The sequence below is a fragment of the Struthio camelus genome, chromosome 8, assembly GCF_040807025.1.
Source record: "Struthio camelus isolate bStrCam1 chromosome 8, bStrCam1.hap1, whole genome shotgun sequence".
NCBI lineage: Eukaryota > Metazoa > Chordata > Aves > Struthioniformes > Struthionidae > Struthio > Struthio camelus.
In genome coordinates this window covers 36,845,186-36,867,675 of record NC_090949.1, presented here as the reverse complement: position 1 = coordinate 36,867,675, position 22,490 = coordinate 36,845,186, and the positions used below count along the sequence as shown (strand labels likewise).

Below are 22,490 nucleotides of genomic sequence, written 5' to 3'. Positions count from 1 at the left end.
ATCGGCGGCGCCGTCCTTGCCGGCCAATCGCCGCGCCGCGTCTTGGCGCGCGGCTGCCATGGTGACCGCGCGACGCGATGCCCGAGCGCCCGCCGCGGTCGCCGCCGCGGTCGCCGCCGCCGCCATCATGCTGGGTCCCGGCGGCCAGGCCCGGCGGCGCAGCGCCGCCCGCGGCGGGTGAGTGACCGCCCACGCCGAGGGGGGGGCTCCCCACGGTTGGCCTGGGGTGCCGTGTCCCACGGGAGGTGACCCCAGGCGGGCTGCCGCCGGTAACGGGACAGCTCCACCCCCCCCCCCCCGGTACCTCGGAGCGCGGCCGGGCAGCGGGCGAAGGAGGACTCGTCGTGAGGGAAAGGATCCGCAAATAAGAGGGTTTGCTGCTGGGGTCGGGGGGGGCAGGGGCATGTGGGTGAGGGAGCCCCGTTTGGACGGGTGTCGGGGGAGTGCCCGTTTCACCGGAGCGCTGACTGAGGGGCAGTCGCAGATCGCATCTCTTCCTCCTCGATTTCCGCGTTGGTTGCCATTAGCTTAGCCCCAGGACACCAATGACGCTTTTATTTTACCCAATTCCCCCATCCTTGTCCACCTTGCTCTTCACATTACCCGTTGGGAAAGCCTCCTGAGAAGCTGCAAGGAGATTCTTCTAAGGAAATGACCTTATTTCCATATTACCATACCTTTAAACCGTTCATGAAAGCTAAGGAGTATGTCATTTTGTGGATCATGTTTTGTCGATAGAAATAGAACTTCTAAGACAGATCTCGGCATAAGGAAAGGATCGGCAGCAAGTTCTGGTACCCAAAGACAAGGGAGCATCACAAGCAGCACCTACTCGTACAGAGCAGCGAGCCGAAGAAGCCAGTTCACAGCTTCTGAGGGCAGAGCCGTGGACAAGGGCTCTCTCCTGCCTGCCAAGCATGCCATACAGGTGAGAAGCTGTCGCGCCATTACTAAAAAGTTTTTAACGTGAGTTATTGTAGATTTTGAAAGTTGTAAGGAAAGAAGCAGGGGAAGAAGGAGGAGAGAAAAGGCATGGCTGAAGTTGAAGGGCTGTGGAGAAAGAAGATGATCTGAGAGCTGAGTCCATGTTGAGAAGAGGATGATCCGTGTATAAAAACAACCTGCAAGAATAAAAACAAAGCAGATAGGCATACGCGCTTTTTCATGGTATAAGAAGCAAAGACTAACAAGCTTTGCTTTGGTTTTGCTGTTTTCTTTAGCTTTCTATAGGTGTTCTTTTTTCCTGTTTCTTTGGCATGAGGAGGGGTTGGATGTTCCACAGACCTGAGTCTTGAGAGACTGTCAGAAGTCAATTGTATAAGTCAATTGTATATGCTACGTGAGTTAACGAAACCAGCATTTTAAACACTGACTACAGATTAATTTCTTTTGGAGTTAGATAAAGGGAAAGGCACTTAGCTGGAAAAAGTGTTTAAGCACTTAAGGCTGACAAGAGGTTTCAGGGTTGTGAGGCTGGAGGGAAGAGCTCTCAGCGACAGTGAGCGCAACGCATAAGCTCCAGAGAGAGTGGGTGTATGATGCATCCCAGTCCTTCAAGGTTCTTCTCTGGCTAGCTGAGGTTTCTAGTTTCCCGCTCAGCGTATGGGGTATCACGGGTTCTCTTCTGCAGCCCCTCAGCTGCCCCAAGCATTGCATTTCGGAGCAGATGCATCTAACTGAAGGAAGCGAAATCTCCAAGGGGACAGGGACTGCACATGGATACTGTGCTTGCATTTCTACTGCTAAATGAAACAGGGAGCAGTGGATTACGGATCATTAGTACACTCTGCAACTGTTCTGGTCCCTGCTGGTTAGCACTCTCAGGAACAGTAGCACAGTTTTAGGGGATAACACACACTATACATTCTCATTGGGTGACATGTTCAAGGGGGTACGTGGTTAGCCTTCTGTTGCCCATACGATCCTCCGGTACCATCCCAGCAGGTTTTGCACCCCTAAAAAGTCTTAATGCGCTCACGTCACACCCCAAGACATGTAGGATTACATTCAGTTTGTGCTACGAGCTGCAACACAGCCCTCACTTTGTTTTAGGTACTTTGAACTGGGGGAAAAAAAAAAAAGAAGCAATCAACCCAAAATAATAACTCTAATTTAGGACCATCAGAGCATCACATGAAGCCTAGAGATGACACAAAGTCAAGGACTTTGTACTGTGAGTGGAGCCGGGGCGCTTGGCCTCAAGACTAGAGAACTGTCTGTTTTACTTAGCGGTGTAGATGTAGTCTGTGTTCTTGTGTACCATTCTGCTAAAGTCCTTCCACTAGTGACAAAGGAACCTCTGTTCCTATGCAGTAGGATAGCCAAACAGTGTAATATTTTTTTTTTCAAATATTTGCCTGCATTGCTTTGAAGGTAAGCAATTTAGAATAACATTCCTCCTCCTAATTTAAGAACTACTTATTATTTAAGAAGAACTATCTGCACGAGATATGTTGACTGGAACATTTGTATGTCTCTACCTAACAAAGAGCAGAGATTCCCATAATATAATCTGAGTGCTGTTTGGAGACCATACTGAATACATACTTAAAATGAAATGGTATTTTGAGCAGTATAATAAAAAAAAGTTGCACAATTGTTTCTCTAGTTGCTTTTGCTGTACTGTTAATTTGATATGAACAGTGGGGGCCAATAAGCCACTCTTGGCAGTCATGGAATAAGCAAGCCTGAAAAGACAGCAGGGTTAACCAAGAAGTGACTCAGATAGCTAGGCAAATGTAATTTCTCAGGATATCCTTCAGCCATTTCTATACAGAGTGATCCAAAGAAGTCCCAAGCAAAGGTGACGGCTGCCTTCTCAAGGCTGAATTCTCAAGGAAAAGCGGGAATACAAACACCCTCGCCCTTGTCAGTGGTGTACATTAGGCTTCCTTTGCATGAGAAGGGTTACCTATCTGTTCTGCCAGGGAGGGTGAATATCTCCCTGCCCTGCCTGGATCGGGGTCTTTTTTGTTCCAAAAAAAAAAAAAAATGTTGCATGTGCCGTCACTCATTTGTTTTCAGAACACAGTGAAACTATTGTGATTATCTGAATATTTCTTCAGGTTTTTGATGATCAAGGAAAGGATGTGACGCCCCGTCCTCTCTTCCGGGGAGATCCCAGTAGCGTTGTGACTAAACAAGGCAAACTCTTAGCACAAAGTGATTACTCTGGGGCCACAGGATCTGGTTTCTTCTCTTCTTTTTCCATGCAACAGACATCAGGTGTAAATGTTAGTTTAGTAGGTCCGTTCTCAAGGTAAGGTGATATACTCCGTCTCCTAAATCCTGCCTCACAGGGTACCTAGCCTAGAATAGCTACACCTCTGCTCTTTAGAGGGGTTGGGAACCAGAATAATTGTAGGAGGGTAATAATTATACTATGTTGCCATTGCCAAAATACAGAAACTTACCTGTTTAGGCTATAATTGTCAATTAAAATTGGAAAATGGTAAGAAACAGAATAAATGGAATTTGTCCGTACTTGAGACTAAGACTGATTCTGTGTCAGAACTACTTTCTGAAATTCTAATATAAGTGAAAGCAGACTGCTGCACGCACTGCTGTGACATTTCTAATTTTACTCAAATTCTCCTTCCTAAAATTTTTCTATGCAATGTTCCAGAACGGGCCATTTTTAGAGACAGTAATGAGTACATCACAATTCAAAAATGTGGACATCCAGACTGCAGGTTTTTTAGTGGTTAGGCCTGCATGCAAAGTCATGATAAAACCTATAAATACTTACATGACAAAACACTGTCTTAAAGATATGGGAGGTTGTGTTCCAGTTGTCTGAGCAAGACCGTAAAGCCAAGAAGGGGCAATTGTGGCTCTTTAATAGACTCCTGGCCACCTCAGCTAGTTTCTGCTTTCCCCAAGCGTGACTTTTCAAAGACTGGCATGTATTAATATCTGCCTGTGTACGGTTATGTAAAAATGCTCTGGAGACAAAAGGTCTGATTTCACTGAAAAGTTACAAATTTGTTTTAAAACTGTTTGTCTATTTTAATTATATTTACTAACTACAGGCAACCCTTTTTTAAAACTTGAGTGTTTTTATTCGGATATCAAAATGTTGTTAATATAATAACAATTCTTCCTTTTAAAGTAATATATGCACACACACAGAAGAAATTGGTGTAAATGCACGTTTGAAAAATGTTCTTATTTAAAAACTTTGAATTAAATCTGCTAAGTTACATGTTCACTACTTACTATCCCTAAACCTTCAGTACATAGGGCATAAACAAAGTTAGTAGATCTGAGACATTTCATCTTCTGGCTGACAAATTCAATTAAGTTATGCAGAAGAAGGTAAATAACTATTTGCGTTTAAAAAGAAAATAATGAACCACATCACTTTATCAGATGGTAGGTACACATGCAAATTGTATGGAGAGGAGGTGCTATTTATTTAGTCAGAGGGACTAGAGACTAGTAACATCAGCACTGGGGGAAAAAAAGGTTATATAAAGAAAAGCATTGTTTACTGTTTTCTTTGGCAAAGTTAATGTGATTGTAATTTCCGAGGAAAGGAAGTTGTTCTTTGAGAGCAATTTTTTTGTTATGCCTCCTAGAGTGGCTATCATGAGGGATAATTTTAGAGGTAGGGATACTAAGCCAGAGCAGATATATACAAATAACTACTTAAAAGATATAAGGTATCTCCTGAAAAATAAATGTATAATTTTGGATCCTAGAGCTCTTCACTTAAAATACAGAATGAAATGATTTTACTTTAGTTTTTAATGCAAATCTTTAAAAAGGTCTTTTCAAATGCATCTTGTATATTTATAATCACTCATACTTCACTTTTGAGGAAGAGAAAATCTGCTAAAAAGCAACTATATGTAATTTTTGAATTTTACTTTTAATTATCACAGCTATTCCTTCCATGAATATAATCTACTTTTTTAGCAAGCTAATCCCTTCAAATGATTTTCTTATGCATTTCAAAGACATTCCAGCGCATGCAAAGCACCAAAGGATCTTATTTCTGTTTGAGAACAGTGCTATTTGTGGGTATGTGTTATCACACAGCAGGTAAACAACACCTCATGTTATTATATGCTAAGAATTAATCTAAGAGCTCAACAGTTTCTTTTCTATCTGCTGTTTAATGCCTTGGGATATACTGACAGGAGAAATCTTCCTTTTTAGGTCTTCTTCAAGCCATTTCATTATTTTCTTTCCAAAGCCTTCTATTATTTCTTTTTCAACATAAACATCACCCTACATGCTATTGCAAAGTATTATGTGTTTTTTCCTGGTGACAACACTGCTAATTTTGTAGCGCTTTGCTAACTGACATCTGGACTCTCACATCTGATTTCTGTTTATTTCTTTGTTATTGAAGGTCGTATGGAAGCACCACTATTTCTAAATCATATGCATCAACAACTGAGTCCATAGCAGATGAAATAGTAGAACCTGGCCCTCGGCGAGACACAACTGTTAGCATAACTGGTAAAGAACATACACTGTATAATTACAGATTTAAACTGTTCTTTGGAGCAATGTAATTTGTGAGACACTGCAGTCAGTGGATGTGAGATGCCAAGCACTTCAAAGGATGACTCACAAGTCACAGTGACTCACAAGTTTTGGCTCCTGTTTATTACAATACTTTTCAAATTAATTTTTCTTCTTCTAAAGTTAGAGCAGAAAAGTTCTCATGTGTTAACCTCATATAATTTGTCAGATATACAGGTGAGGCGAGAGGAGATAAAAGAACAACTGACAAAAGAAGACTTGGATAGGCGAGTGGATATTTACCTTACAGAGACGGAAACTATTTGGATGTTGGATATGCCATCTGTTATGGTGTCTGTAGAGTCTGAAGATGCTGAAAAAGTTCTGTATGTATAATTGTAGTCGTGTCCGTGCATGCAATATGCTCAGCCCACCCAGTTTCTGTTGATCACAAAGTCCTGAAAAGGCTGCTCACACATAGGTTCAGTGTTCTGACTACTGCAGTTTGCCATTTCACCTTCATCTAAAGCCATATTAGGGTCAATTCTGTCTTTTGACAAGAGAGGGTTAATTTTCTTAGAAGTTCATCTTGCTGGTCAAATTCATGCCATGTTTTACTGGTAAAATAAGGCAGTCAGCAAAAGTGGGGGACAGTGAGAGAGAACCAGCAGAGAGAATGGGCAAAGGAAAAGACAGAGAAATATGGTATACATGAATTACTTAACATGATTTAACTTTAATGAAAACAGTAAGTAATTTCAAAACCCTATATTAATTCTCACGTGCAGTTTTATAGCCAATGATTTCAAACAAAGATATAAACAAGCTAGGCATCCCTTGGCGTCCTCTGAAACTCTTTACTGTGCTTCTGGCTAGAAAAAAACTCACCCCCTACAAATGACTGTCTTTTAAAAAGTTGTGCCCCACCTTAGTTGCATCTAGTTTGTTTCCACTTTAGAGTCTACTCCCTGGACTGCCATGAACTTTGGCAGGGAGTTAACCTAGAACACATAGCTTTTTTGGCTTCCTCCCAGGACCTGACTGGGACGGAGGGCAGAGAAGTTCTCTCCGTGACCGATGCCAGACCGATAAACTTGTCACACAGCTTGTGTAGATGTAAGCCCCAAAGCCTGGGATCCAGTGTGCCGCATTTGGGAAGCTGAACAACTTAGACAAAGGAGCTTTTTCTTTTGGTATACATGCAAAGTTTATGGTAGGACTCCAACCCCCACTATCTGTGAATCACTGTGGTGTGATTTTTGGGAAAAAGGAAGAGGAAGAGCATCCTATGAATCAGACTTTGCTGGTGTACACAGCACATACTACCAACTGTACAGGAACAGACAGTGACTCTGAGGTCAGCAACCTGTTCGTGGATTAAGGCTGGGTAGAATCCAGTCTCCTATTAGAATATTGAAACCAAAATAGTAGAAAAAGTTTTGCAATTCCTACTGATCATTTCTACTCATCTGAGGGTTGGACTAAATAGAAGCATAACAGTTTCATTTTTGTCTCTTGGATGCACTACATTTTACTCCTAAGTGATGAGAGCTACTTATTTCTGAGCTCATTTAAATTTTACCAATATTCAAAGGTAGCTGGATTAGGGATTTTTGCTGAGGCCCATCTCTGCGGGCCATTTTTTGTTTTAGAACAGCCTTACAAGGTCAGAAATAGCTGCAGATTAAAACAAAGTCTGGCAGCACATACACACACAAACGGAGCGGTAAACTTATGCTCTTTTCTTCAAGCTGTGGTTGAATACATTGAAAAGTTGAAAGCAAATGGTTTTCGGAAAGCCAACATACACATATTTTTTTTTTTCAAGGGAGCGGAATAGGATTTATGTTGACGTTTGCAAAAATAGACTTGGTAACGATCGCTTTGTGGAAAGAATGATGCAAACCCTTAGTGGAGCCCCAAAAAGCAAGGAAGCGCAGTGTGACAAAATCAACACAGAAGATAAAGGTAAACTCTCTAAGTACTATATGGAAATGGGTATTTAGTAAGAATGGGCTCTCATTTACTATACAGTACCCTTGCCAGTGGTACCCTTGGCAGCTAGGTTTATTATTACGTTTAGTTTGCTTATTAGATATTTATTTGGGAAAATGCTAACATACAGCTAGATTGTGAGACCTCAGAAGGCTAAGGAAACCTTTTCTTTCTTGCTACGCAGGGGAAGATAATTCCTCAACTTCCACTTTCATTTCCAGAGCTTCCAATTAAGGCAGGCTGGTGTGATTTGTAATAGCCTTTTCTGCCCCTCCTAATACTTGAAAATTGGTGCTAGTACACTATATCCATTGCAATAAAAGAGTCATCACTCTAAGAGTTGTCCTCTGCTGTGTCCTGCCTGCGTAAGGAGAGTGCTTCTTAGGAGGCAGAACTTTACCCAATAATCAGCAGCTATATTCTTGAAATATGAAAGGGCACTGTTCCCTTTTTTCCCCTCCAGCTTTTTCAGTGACACTCTCCGTTTCTATTTGCCAAAATGCAAGGGAGACAAGCTCTGTTATGACATTAGTCTTAAGACGTTAGTCTTAGTGAAAACAAGAAATCTTGGTAGCCTCACAAGACAATGCAGTTTTACAAAATGTTCAGCATCAATGTTCTAAAAAAATAGCCAGGTTTTGGGTGTGTGTTCAGAGCTTTGCATTACTACGCACATTTTTGTTTGTGTAGCCGACCAGAAAAAGCTATGGGGAATGCTGTTCCCAACATTATTTCTTTGTTTTCTTCACTATGTGTAAAGTGAATGTAAAAAAGAAGGTATAGCGAAAAGAAGTAAAATGAGTGTTTATAGATAACTACTGTAGATATTAATATGATTTGAAAACATATCTTCCCCTTTTTGTGTGCCTTCAGTCCCCACCAGCGCTCATTCCAATCTGTGCTTGAAAATTTGAGCGCACAGAGATCTGGTTACACAGTACTATTTTACTGGGAGATGGCCACACGGAAGGGAAGCCACAAATCCAGAAGACTGTGATGCAGCCTTGCATCACACAACAGCTGTTGCTACAGCCTTGTCCAACCCTCAGTGAATTTCTAGGCCCTTCTGCCAAACAATTTAGCGTGTTGTATAAAAAGTAAATCTTTGCTCACCTGCAGTTCTTTGTAATAACGTATGGAAATGAAAGACTACTGCGTATAGCATAATTCATTTCTAGGGATGATGGTCACTTCCTGGGACTTGTATGATTCCTTTAATGCACTGGAAATAGAACCTACATCAAAAGCAGAAGGTAAAAGAGCCACAGTTGTGAACAGCAGCATGTCTCTTATGACTAAAGAGTGTGATCAGACTGCATCTACAACTCCTGACAGAGGTAACATTTTTCTAGGTTTACGTTTTTGCAGTGTCTTCATCCTTCTAAACTGTGCATATCACTATCTTGTATGGAAAAAAACTACATGAATAAAGTGTTTGGTCTGCCTGTCTGGCACTTGAAAGAGGCAGCTTGCTGAAAAATCTCGGACAGGTCTGTGCCAAGACCTTTGCTATACAAAGGCTTTGTAAATGATCTTAAAACAAAAAACAAAACAAAACAAAAAAACGCCCCACACTAGCCAGTGACAAAGTGTACCATGCTAAATTACTTAGGACAGTAGAAGTAAAACCAATTGCAAAAAATTCCAGAAGACTTTCATCATACTTTTCATACACGTGAGCAATAAATGAAAGCAAAATTAGAGCAAGAGAAGGTTTAATACTGCAGGTATTCTGATGATGATAGGTTCTTCTATGCTTTTTACAGGGAGAGAAGAAGATTTTTTTTCTTCTCCCTTGACTTCTGCATGCAAAGTATTACTGTATTAAAACTGCTTTTTCCAATATTATCTGTTGTCAGAGAGCACAACTTCTATAATGGATTTGGACAGTACTGTTCTTGCCAGAATCCATGAAGAGGAGGAAGACCATTCAGAGTCTATATTAAAATCAGAAAAATTTCGTCAGGATTTATTTTTCATGGAGAGGATTCTAATGGAGAATATTTTTCAACCTAAACTGGCAGCTTATCGGCAACTTCCTGTCCTTATAGGTTTGTTTGTCATCAGCTACCCCATTTTTGGCACAAGGTTTTGTATGCTACTGAAAGCCACGTAGCTATGTCCCTCGTGGAATGTCTTTACAGGCAACAAGTCATTTAAGAAATAGACAAAGGAAAGGAGAATTTACGAGTTGTCAACGCAAACTTTGCCATTTTATGCTCATCTAAACTGACGTCCCTACAGAACTTGTTGGGAGAATTGAATAAACGGTGTCTGTGCTGGCTCGTATCCCCTTATCACAGCAAACGGAGACTTATCCAAAATGTTAATCAGACCTGTTCCCTGACAGTTAAGATACAGACAAATTCTGCTATCTTTCCAATCATTTTTTTTATTGAAACATAGAGCTTTTAAAAATCAGACTGTGTGACGGAAAACAGAAGTTTTAGCCTGATAGATAACGAGCGTTGAACAGAAAGGGCGTTCACTGCAGACTGTAGAAGATACTACCTGGACCCAACGGCTGAGCAACGTTTTACTTTTTATAGGAGGTCCAGGTTAATATTAGGGATGAAAAATATCTGTGAAGTAAGTTTACCCTGCTTTAACTGTATCATGCCTCTTCATGGCACAGAGAGTTTCAGTTTTGCAGGCAATCAGTCTGTCTTGTATTCTACCCACTCTTCTGTGACTAGCTACAGTTAAAGCGTGATGCTGGGTAGGTGGACTTTTGTTCTGACGTATGGCAGTTCTTATGTTCTGATTTTGTTAGGAGTGATCCCAGATCGATTTATGATTTGGACATCACATAAAATAAAGGGGTGAGTAAACAAAAGAGCACATCGCAAACAGTCTAAAATACGTTCTATGCTTAATTTTGCCAAGTAGCGAGCTACTTATGCTACAGAATCATGTAACTTAACAAAGGTGTTACAGCATTGATATTTAAGTGTAGATCTCTAAAATCTGGCATCAAAATCGAAAAAAAATCCCTATTTAAGCTAATTTTTTTAATACAAGAGATTAGAAAGAAACACTCCTGGGTTGAGGAGGGTGGCACAGATTCATAACTGCTCGTTGCTGGGTAGTTAAATCCACTTATTAAATATCTGGTACAAGAACTGGCGCACTATAGCCTGACCAAGCCATCTCCTATGTTCCTATCAACATTTTAATCATAGTTTTGAAAGTTCTTGAATCTTCACCGTAGTTTGTTGTTGCAGGATATTTGCTGAAAAGTAGAAAAGGAGCATTCTATTTTCTTCTGTGTGAGTTACTGTTACAGATAAGTGAAATGATTATTATTTGGATTCTGCTATGTTTGTGCATTTTAGAACCTGTCGCTACATCAAATATTAGTGATATAGTAATAGCCATGGAAGAAGCTGAGGAGGAAAAGGAAGAGCAGGATGAGGAAGAACAGAAGGATATCTTTGTTGCCCCCTCAATTCTGTCAAATCTAAATAAAGCCCCAGAAGAAGTTGGGCCTCCCAGTTTGGAACGACTGTGGTCATATACATGTGATCTCACTAACGGGCACAGTGTGAGCAGTATGGCTTGGAACAAACTAAACCCGGTGAGTTCTTCTAAGCTGTTTACAAAACAATATAAGTACTTGCCAGTGTCAACATAGTCCCGATCTTAATATGCTTTGCTGGGAGGGATCTCAAAGAGACAGATTCCTCCCCATAGTCAGGCAGGTTGTGTTTGCATCCCAATGTATGTATTTTGTCCTTCCATACGATAGTGTTGCTACATTATCCTACAGGCTGGACAACTGTACGAGGCTTTTCCTACAGATCTGTCGTAACAGCTTTAATTGGTCCAGCGTACATCAGTTTACCATTGCTGGTCACCTGATCAATAACATTATGATAATTAACTTGGTTCATGATAGAATTAGGAATTGAAATTTAAACCCCTACTCTTAAACTTTATTACCATTGACAGAGTCGATCCAAGATAGTTTAGATACCCCTTTTTCTTTCTAACGGTAATCTCCAAAGAAAGCTGCATTCATCAAGCCTTAAGGACAAGATGCATGATAGCAGGCACAATTTTTCCAGCTAATGGCCCAAGTTTACTTAACTCAATTTCAGTGGAGGTGAGATGGCTCAGACATCTCAATTTTCAGAGTAATGTAAAGCTCAGTTCTTCAGCAGAGCTCTCCTGTGGTCACAACAAAAATAATGCATGGGAGGAACATAAAAACAACAGAGAACGAGAAATGTAAAACCAGTAAGATTACCCCGAGGGCGGGGGGAAAAAAAAGAGAAAATAAAGACCATTTCATCAGGTTAGTACACCAGATGTCAGATGTTATCAAGCTGGACACATTTATGCACTTCAGTCCTAGAATTATAGGGCAAACAAATATATCTGCTTTTAAAGAGCTAGTTTCACAGACAGGTTGTTTTGTGTAAGAGAAAAAAACAAAACAAAACAAAAAAAACCAACACAGAGTTGAAGGCTAAGGTCCTTGCTGCTATTTTCTACTTTTTGCTTATGGATAGCCAGAACAGAATTCATTGTATCCCACTGCAGAGAGCTAAAAGTTAAGTGGTTGAAGTGGTCATTGAAGCTCCTTCTGTAGTTAACGTTCAGAGAGAAGACTAGAAAAAGCATTACATATTCTATTAAATATTGCACATTAAAATCTGCCTATAGAGTAGCGTATACTCCCCGGAGAGGGACATATTTTTATAATAAGCTTGGGGGGAGTTGGGTTTTTTTGTTTATTTTTTCAAAAATATGGATAGTAACTACAAATGCACTTTTAGTTGAACCAGTTCCACTCTTAGTGACCAGTAGGCTGCATTAATTGAGGTACCATCTAATCTAGTGAGCATAAATTCTAGGGTTTTTTTGTATTATTCTACTTGCATATGATATGAGCATTATTTTTGTAAGTGTTGCACTCTGAGTCACTATCAGCAGAAAGTTGCTTTTTAAAAATCTAAAACTGAATTTCAAGTTGAACTGACGTATATCTGTTAATCTGTGCTTTTAGGATGTTTTGGCTGTTGGTTATGGAGAGTTTGACTTTAAAGAACAGAAGAACGGCTTGGTTTGCTGTTGGTCACTGAAGAACCCCATGGTAACAGAAGCAGCAAGAAAGCAGTTTGTTTTCTTTCTTCAATGTATATTTCTGCTGTACTGTTTCTGCCTTATTTAATTCCCTCTTCCTATTTCAAAAAGCAAGACCTAACCAGTAAGGTTATTAATTTGCTAGCCCCACTAGCGAATTAATTTCTGGAAAGTTGATTTTGACTGCAGTACCTAGCAAAGTGCTTGAGTCTTGGCCCAAAGAAAGTGCTGGTAGGCAGTGATTTTATTTCTGTGCCTGCCCCTGTGTTGGTACTGCCAACAGAGGTGCTGATTGTACTAGTGGTTTTGTAACATGGACATCTGCTCACAGGAACTGAATTCATTTTACATAGATCACCAGACAGCTAACAGGTGATCACAACTGTCAGGTAATACCAGTCTATACTAGACAACTTAAGAATGTCAATCTCTGTATCCCATTTCTAGTCCCTGCAGTGAGCTAACCAAGACTGTAAATCAATTTAGTTATTATTGTGTGTAGATCCATGTGTGTAGATCTTTCTGAAAAGATTTTTTAGACTGGAAAAAGTCTTGAGCACAGCAAATGTGAAAATGAATCCATTTACCTTTTGTTTTTCAAAAAATCTGTGGATCATTTGTTCAATGCTTCTGACTTCTGATTACAGACATTATCTGTATTTTAAATTCAAGGTTTCTCCTTTCCAATCCGTTTTCTGTTCTGCAGTAAAGTTCTGTGTTAGCCTGAAGGAAAAAAGTAAATATAAAATTAAATTAACTAATGTAAACTTTCCTAATACTGTCAAAAAACAGCAGGTTTCCTAGATATAACATTTTTACATATCCTTTACATCCTTCTGATAAATGATCCTTGCAGATTTTCTTTTAAAACTTGTCATTTTAAAAAAATATCTTGGAAACCTCAGTTATGAGGACATAGTGAAAATCCTCTGATTGCAGTGATATTAAAGAGCTTTGTTCTGTTCTACAAACTTCATGCAGCCAAAATTGTGCATTAGACTATCTTAAATAGCGCAGAATCAAATCTCTAATTTTTGATGCTGTCATACATAGGTTTGGCATCTAGAACAATCAAGACTTGTGATTTCCCAGTGTCACTGTAATCCTCACTGCCTAGCACTAAGAAACAGGAGTTGGCATGCACACTGAAATACAGTCATTTTTCTAATGAGCTAATACTTTAATGTTTCCCATTTCAAGAGCTCAGTGTGGTGACTTTTTTTCGAGTTCAACCTTAAAACAGAGGTGAATCAGTTCTTTAGTTATGCGGAGAAATTGCATGAGGATAGCGGTTTACAGATTACCTAAAGTATCTTAGATTATATTTTATCTTCAGCTAAGTTTCTGTGATTAGAAAGGCACTTACCTAAAATTACAGAGAAACATAAATACCTTCAGATAGATAGGCAACAATTGGAGAAATCTTCCAAAATGCCAAGTTTGGTTTTTGGGTTTGGGGGATTTTTTTGGTTTTAGTTTATTTTCTTAGGGAAGTTGATATTTTAGGTTTGGGGTTTGGGGTATTTGGTTTGGGGTAGGCCCATCCAATGTATTTTACAGTGTCATATTTCTGCATAGTCTTTTTAATTCCTAATTGTAACAGTTGCAGCAAGTAATAGTAAACTGAACCAGTTATAGTCCTTAATGTCTATCTGGAAGCAGAGACTATGGTCATCAGGACTTGAATTTTCCAGCACAGCCTGGCAATTTAGTATATCAGCGCTCAGAAGATTGAGGTGAATTAAGAGGCTAACTTAAAATGTTCTCATGTTTTTCTTCTGGTCAGTGGCCAGAGCGTATTTTTCAGTGTGAACATGGTGTTACTACTTTGGATTTTTCTATCGCGAGCCCTAATCTTTTAGCAGTTGGAATGTACAATGGTACTGTCGCAATCTATAACGTACAGAGCCATAATAACACTGCACTCTTAGACAGCAGGTAAGACCATGATTTCCCATCTCCTTCTACCTTGGCCATGTCTTAGTCTCTCCACTGTAGATATTTTATTTGTTATTTGGTGAGCAAGTATTGGCACTCTTGGTAAATAGATCTTGTGAACGCTCAGAGACGTTACATAGTTTCTTTATTTCCAACTTCTGTCAGCATCTTCCAGTTCTGACTGGAAATGCCTACACAAATACTCAATACTCTCAAATATCAGAAGTTTCTGGAGCAGAATTTGGAGGCACAGAAATATACGATAACACGTAAATGCCCAGAAGGGGACAGAGCAGACCGACCACGTTTTTCCCATCCACCTATTTACACTGATACAGTCAAGTACTTAGACACGGCTATTCTCCCTCTACACTGAGGTGGCTCTCAATTTTTATTTCTGCTAATAAAGTTACATTACTTTAGCACCAGTGGTCCTTATTTGGGGTGTGAAACCCTCTGTGCTGTTGCTGTGCACAGAAAGGGAGTTCCCGCTCTGAAAAGGTCAGAGCGTAGTACTCATTTGTTTGACTTGAAGAAAGAACGCCGCAAGTAAGTTACGACCACGAAACAGTGGTCGTAACTAACTAGAACAGTGTTGTTCTAAATAGCAGCTCCTCATTGGAGACTAGTGGTGGCTTTTGGTGTTTTCTCACTGATTCCATTTGCCAAAAATGGAGAGAGACGTGGCATATCAGGCTAAGTGAGGGATAAGCGGGAACTGTGAAGAAGATGAAAGAGAAAGGATAATCGGGGAGACATTGCCTTGAAAGCAGCTCCCCAGTTCTAGGGCACCAACAAGGTGCAGATTGATTTCATGATTCAGGTATCAATGAAAGGTATGTTAGCCCATTAAACAGAGTCCTAGAATTAAATGTCAAATATGTTTGATTAAAAAAAATAAAAACCCTCCAAATCCGAACGTTGGCTTTTTGTTTCAGGAAAGTTGTATATTTAAGAAAAGCTAAATGACATTTCTGTCATAAAAGGTTGATGTTCCTTACAAAGTGGAAGGTTATTTATAATTCAAATAGATTGTCTTGTCTTTGTTAATATATGGTTTATCATGACCATTTTTTTGTCCCAGTGAGTCTTTAGATAAACATATAGGTCCTGTATGGCAGCTGAAGTGGGTAGAACAGGACAGAGGCACAACAGGAGATGACAAAGGAGAGATATTAATCTCTATCTCAGCAGATGGCCGAATAACCAAATGGCTCATACGGAAAGGACTGGGTTGCTCTGGTAAGCACTTTCCCCTGTGGCTTTTTTGCACGGGGATAACGCCTGGAATTGCAATTGCCTCCTTCAATTTTAGGTGACACTGTTATATCCTGGTTATCATAAACAAAACATTGAAGCGCTGTTGAGCATTCCAAAGAAGCACAAGTTACACTCTGCTGTCATATGCCATATCTGTTTGACAAGAACTCTTGCCATTTGCACAGATCTGATGAAAATAAAGCGAACAGAAAGTGAGAAGAAAAAATTAACAGGTGAGAAAGAAAGGAGAAGTGAAGCTCTGATATCTCGACAGGCACCTGGAATGTGCTTTGACTTCCATCCGAAGGTAGGCTCAGAAAGCCCATCCTGGCTAAAATTTTACCCAACAAAACTATGCAATAGATGTCAGACCCTCAGCTGGAGCTCCTTTAACATGTACCAGCCTGGGATTTGGCACTAGTATTTAAAGTGTCTTCAGTTCCAGAACAAATTGCTTCTTGCGTAATGTTAGATATCCAGCAAAGACTGTCAGGCAAAAATAAAGCATGTAACGATCTAGAGAAACACCACAAATATCTCTGACAGGTACAGTTAGGATCTGTACATGTTTACCGTTCATACCGAGAGGCAAACATCAGAGATTGTGATTCTAAGTTATGTTTCAGCGAAGCTAAGCTTAGAAACAAGGTTGAAAGGGGAAAATTTATTTTTCCCCTATCCAGACTCTGGAGACAAACTAGACTAAGAGCTCCTATAACTGGGAGAACAGATTGGAAGCCCTCGTATCTTGGAGAAGTCTAAGTATGAGAATGCAAACTTCATGGTCAGGTGAATATGCCATCCTATGCCCTTAGCTGCTTTGACTGCAGGTTGGTTTATATCACTGAAGAAATGAATGGAGCCTTTCACTTGATAAATTATCTTGTACCATGATATTCCTGCCTACGTATCTGTTACGTACATGTTCTCTATGGCCAAAACAAGCAGCGTTGCCAAAGGAAAAGTTTTGGTCCACGAAAACAATTTCAACACCTCTTGCTCAGGGGTCTCCATCGAGACATACAGACCACTTCTGATAACATTAGCAAGAGCAGTATTAGCAAGAATTAGCAAAAATATGGTAAGCCAAGCAAGTAATCCCTGTATGTGTAAAACTATATCATAATTTCAGCCATGTTACTCACATTTGCTTTGGCTCCAATCCTGTGGTAGCTTTACTGGGTATGGTGGTCAAATCTGTGAGAATTTGAGAGTTCAGCATCTTCTGAGTCCAGGACTCTAATTTTGTCTGGGCTTCTCCTCTTTATCCAGCTGAAATTTTTGTCCACAGAGCATTTGAAGGATTCGTGCATTTGTCCATGTGGATCATTGGCCTCTACCAATCCTGAACACTTGGCTCTGCGTGCATGGAGCAACTGTGTGGAGCATTCACAGAAAGTCCAAGGTTTTCCGGAGTCAAAAATCACAGCCGATGTGCTGCACAGATGGAGAACATACATAGTAAATCTGATACATTCTGGCACCACTAGATCCACCACACATACCTCTATGTAGCGCATGTGCAGGCGGCCAAACACACAACATCCTGGCAACTCCACTCTGGTTTTTCAGAGGATCGTCAGCCGAAGTTCATCCAGTTCTTTAAATATTTGTGGGTAAACGATATGTAGAATAATCTAATCTAGGTTACTTTTACCTTTATTTCAGGATACTATTTTCTATCTTGCTGGAACAGAAGAGGGTCTTATTCACAAATGTTCTTCTTCTTACAATGAGCAGTTTCTAGAAACATACAGAGGACATAAGGTGAGCGATGCATAGAAAACAGTAATGACAGCAGAAACGATATTCAGTTAAGCTGACCAGCTTAATTGTTTGCTTATATTTACTAAACAAACACCTGCAAAAAACTTCTTTTCTAACATTACGAAAGCATTCCCATTGTATAAAGCATTACACTCTTATGGGATTACTTTCTACATTTCTTCTACAAGGAATTTTTTTTTAAAAGAATTTATTAACGCTTGTACTATAAAGTGTTTTAAAGGTGTAGTTGTGGCTTTATTTAAAGAGAACAATAAGTAATCTGATTGTCCTGGAGACTATAGTTAAACAGTATTACCGCTGGAAGAAAGATGGCAGAGCTTTAACAAACCATGTTTTTACAAGTCCTTGCTTCATCCAAGAAGCTGCCCTAAGGGCATCAGCTTCTCCTAACAACTTGTGAAGGCACAGAATTAGCTAAGTGTTTTTATTCTTACGAGCTCTGCTGTCTTATCACATTTGCTGCATCCTACTTTCCTATGGGTATATATATATTACACTGCTAGTTCCGCTATTAAAGGTCAGAGACAGTCAGGGATTTCCATGAAAAGTCTGTGGGAATAGAGGACTATTGAAAACCGTACTGTGAGGCTGTAGCTCTAGAGTAACACAAAGTTCTTTTTTGCTTCTTCCCAAACACCAAGGGTCCTGTGTACAAAATCGCTTGGAATCCATTCAGCACTGACATGTTTTTAAGCTGCTCTGCAGACTGGAGCATTATTTTATGGCACCAGGATTCGCAGAAGCCCATTTTAACTTTCAGTTCCACCGCTGCTGCCGTTCATGACATTATATGGTCTCCAAAATCAGTCTCTATATTTGCAGCAGTGAATGAAAGCAGAGTAGAAATCTGGGATCTTAGCATCAGCACGTAAGTAATTACTTTCCCTTGAAGAAGATTCTGAAAGGATGGGCATAATAGCACAGAGGTTAAACATTACTGTTCAATCAGTGTTGTTGTCAGATAGTTACAGTTCTGTATCTTTTGCTTGCTTAGCTATTGGAAGGATTGCATTTTGAAACACTCGCTCTTTAGGAACAGATGGCAGTTATTGGAGAATTGTGATTGTACGACAAGGAGTGGGATGCCTAATGGAATTGATAGGGGGTAAAAACTGATTTTCCACTGCAGTAATCATAGATTAACACTTAGTAAGATTACTCCAGTAATCATGGATTTAACACTTCCGGCGTTAAAAAGAAAAATAACAGAACTGAGCTATTTTGGACTTTTTGTAAAGATGAGAGAGACTGTTGGAAGTTCAGATACTGCTGACATTTTCACATTATTGTAAAGTAGGAGCAAGTCTCTCATGTCTTATGTGCAGTTTAGTTAATCTGTGGCTTTGTACTGCTAGTCTGTGCTGTTTAGTATTAATGACAGCATGAAGAAAGCAGTGAATCAGGAGGCCCACCGACTCTTCACAGAATCACAGAATCACAGAATCGTTTAGGTTGGAAGGGACCTCTGGAGATCATCTCGTCCAACCTCCCTGCTCAAGCAGGGTCACCTAGAGCATATTGCCCAGGATCACATCCAGACGGGTTTTGAATATCTCCAGCGAAGGAGACTCCACCACCCCTCTGGGCAACCTGTTCCAATGCTCTGTCACCCTCACAGTGAAGAAGTTTTTTCTCAGGTTCAGATGGAACTTCCTGTGGTTCAGTTTCTGCCCATTGCCTCTTGTCCTGTTGCTGGGCACCACGGAGAAGAGGCTGGCCTCATCCTCTTGACACTCCCCCTTCAGATACTTGTACACGTTGATGAGATCCCCTCTCAATCTTCTCTTCTCCAGGCTGAACAGGCCCAGCTCTTGCAGTCTTTAGTCTTGTAGTAGCAAAAGCCAAGTTATTCCTATTATAAAAATATTTACACCCCTTCCACCCCCAGATAGTAAGGAATAGGACAGATTTTAGGTAACCAAAATCTCTGTGTTAATAATGGCTGGGATTTTTATTTTGTTGGAGAACAAACAAAACACTGTCTCACTTCTTAGCTTTTAAGTTAACCTAGAACATAAAAAGTAAAGCGTAAAACATTCATCAGGACCGCACTACTGCTAGAATTGTGTATGTGATAGCACTCCAGGCAAACACAATTTTTCCTCTCTGTTGTCATTAATGTATGCCTTTATTGGTTGCAGCTTGGATCCCTTAATCACTAGCTTTGCCAACCCAAAAGTGAAATTCACGACTGTACTTTTCGCTAAGAACACCGACTGCCTTCTGATAGGAGACAATAAAGGCCAAGTCAGTGTGTTTGAGCTGCAGAATCTGGAGGCTTCCAATAGTAATAAGGTATGACTCACAAGGGAAAGGTGTTGGTCCTTAGAGGCCTACACGTTTCTCTGGTTCTTCACTCTTCAGAAGGGGGTGTCTGTTAAAGAATCTGGTTAAAGATTTAGGTAGTAAATAGGTGAAATTACGTACAACTCCATGACTGGATTGAAAACTGAAGTGGTTCCACACCTCACTGCTATGAATCAAAAGGAATTGGCAAGGTAAACTTCAAACTCAAGATCTCACTTGATTTCAAATCCGTTGCTAAAGAGAAATGTGCTTTTAACAAGGTTCAGCGTTCATTCATAATCCAGAGGCCTCCCACAGCTGGACTTGGAAGTGACACTCAGGGTAAGGGCAGGAAGGTGTATCCTTATCCTGCACAGACTGCAGGTCACTGCCTTTCTGGCAAATGCCATTCCCTGCTAACAAAGCAGGAACGACATGCCCTCTCCTGGCCAGGAACAAGATAGTCTCACTTCCTCTCTGTCATCAGCAAACCTACCAGCCCTTTGGCTCTGTATTCATTCTTGTAGAAGCCACTACTTATTCTGGTGAGGGCTTTTTTTGTCCCAAACGTCGTCTCTCTCCAGTTTCCTTGTATTACAACTAAGTTCCTTTCCTGTTGCACAGTTGTATGGCTTCTGTGTCAGCAGCAGTGTAAAGGCTGACTGAAGTCAACTGTGAATCCCTTGTGTTCACTTTTGCTCCTACCAGTTGATGGCCAACCTAGGTCAATGCTAATTTATACCAAAGCTCCTCTGGGCCCTCCTTGCCTGGTCCATCGTACAGAATTCTGGTCTCCTTCTGGATACTGTCGAACCAGGTGGACTACTCCAGGATCTGCACGTAGCCTGGAGCCCTAAACTGTACCACCTAATCAACTTCGCTCTCCCTTTGTCCGTTTAACTTTCAGCAGGTAACTTTGGCTCATTGGACTTAGGTTCCCAGTTCGTAAGATGGGACCCATGCTTTTTAAAGTCACTTTTGAATTCCGTGGTGCAAAACACTAAACTTTGTTTGGGGAAGAAGCAAATGCTAATGATAATTTATTCTTTGTCCTTAGAGAATTTAGCATTAACAATTATCAGCGTTGCATTTAGAAATCCTGGTAACTACTTGCAGCCTCATTTGCTAAGTGTTGTTAAACTTACAAAATAAAATTAGTAGTTTTCTCTACAAATTACCACAAAACAGCCTAAGTTCTCTGGACATAAAAAGTTCTTCAGTTGATAACCAGAAAATTACCCTCTACTGTTAAGTCACCAGAACAGGACCAAAACTGTCAGTGCTTAATATCACAGACTTTGGACACGTGACATAGTTAGTCACTGAGCCACAAAGCTCAAGAGGCAGCCCTACTTTCCAGCATACTTCAGTTTCTTTTATGACCTTTTCTGATAACAAAAAGGTCTTTCTAACCTTAGGTATGTATAAGGCCTAGCACAATAAGGTGCACACTAGAACTAATGCTAAAGGGACATTATTACATCAGGAGCGATCACTTTTAAGCACAGCTACCATAAATGTATCAGCTTGAAAATTAATTTCCTTTATAAATAAGATATATGTTTGGCCCCTAAGTATGATGAATGCAATCCAAACAGGCCTGCCAAGAAGTGTTATTTTCTAAGGTGCACCGGTTAAAAAACAAACAAAACGCGCAGAGCTAACACAATACAAACTACCTTAGCCTGCTTTCTGGATGCTCATTACATAAACAATTCTGTTATCGATTTGTAAAGCGGAATTTTGGATCACTTCATTTCCTATACTGCAATTACTCTGCAATACAGCCTTGTTTTCTCTTTTACAGGTTGATGCCTTACAGGATATAATTGGTTCTGCTCTAGCTACTTAACAGTAGCTAAATGATACTACTTCTCAGTCGGTAAACAGCAAAAAGACAAATGTCATCTTGTGTCCACAAATTCCCAAATCCATCATTTAATTATGCATCGGGGGAAAAATAACAGTTTTCTTGTAGCATTATCATAAACCATTTATTGTTTTACAGTCATTAAAATTCATCTTTGAAGCCACACTGGTTAGAAATCCCTTCCAAATGCACTAACTTTTCCCCTGGAAGCCCCCTTCATTAGATGAACGGTCTGTTGTATTACTGTACAAAGGGCCTTCCCCACAATACAGAGCCCGTAATAGAAAGATGTCCATTAAAGTCTTTTCTCCTTAGGCTAACCTTGACTTACTCAAAAAGCAAAAATGGCAAAAATCTCCTCCTGTATAAGGTACTCCATCAGGAATTAGAATATAACCTGAAGTCTTTATCAGAAGTAGTCAGTTGTCTTTATCCATGCAAAATCATATAAGTGAATGGACTTTTCTTTAGATCCATCTTGTCTGCCATGCCAGAAAACAGAACTGAGGTTGGAAGCTGAGCTTTGAATGGCATTAGGTGCTCCTGCAAGCTGCAGATCACCCCACAGCAGGCAGAAGTACAGACTGACTTTTTCAACGCTGACAGATTTGACTCATGTAAAATTGCAGCTTAAATTCACTCTATTCCATGCTGACACTTTTCTGAAAAGTCCTTACAACTGCGAGACAACTGCGTGGTCCTGGAACAAGGACCGACTTCTGCAGCTGACTTTTTACATGGCATTACCTTCCCCCCCCAGCCCAGCAGCTGGAAAGCCAAGCTGTTGGTG

At 40.3% G+C, this 22,490-nt stretch overlaps 1 protein-coding gene across 6 annotated transcripts; it reads left to right on the top strand.

Moving 5' to 3' along the window:
* Positions 1-45: 45 nt before the first annotated feature.
* Positions 46-21,863, top strand: DNAI4 (dynein axonemal intermediate chain 4). Of its 6 annotated transcripts, none has more exons than XR_011142672.1 (17): positions 46-177; positions 739-928; positions 3,066-3,259; positions 5,360-5,469; positions 5,705-5,861; positions 7,304-7,443; positions 8,649-8,807; positions 9,330-9,521; positions 10,806-11,047; positions 12,482-12,568; positions 14,345-14,496; positions 15,581-15,738; positions 15,942-15,989; positions 17,425-17,523; positions 18,186-18,412; positions 19,686-19,839; positions 21,638-21,863. XR_011142672.1 is itself a non-coding variant. In XM_068953475.1 (17 exons), exons 1-17 carry the CDS (start codon positions 59-61, stop codon positions 21,680-21,682), a joined length of 2,547 nt encoding a protein of 848 aa, XP_068809576.1. In that variant the 5' UTR covers positions 46-58; the 3' UTR covers positions 21,683-21,863. The 6 variants fall into 6 exon arrangements, 5 of the variants coding, with proteins under 5 accessions (XP_068809576.1, XP_068809577.1, XP_068809580.1 ...); XM_068953475.1 differs by having other exon boundaries at positions 15,942-16,063; XM_068953477.1 differs by having other exon boundaries at positions 116-372; positions 15,942-16,063.
* The last annotated feature ends 627 nt before the right edge of the window (positions 21,864-22,490 follow it).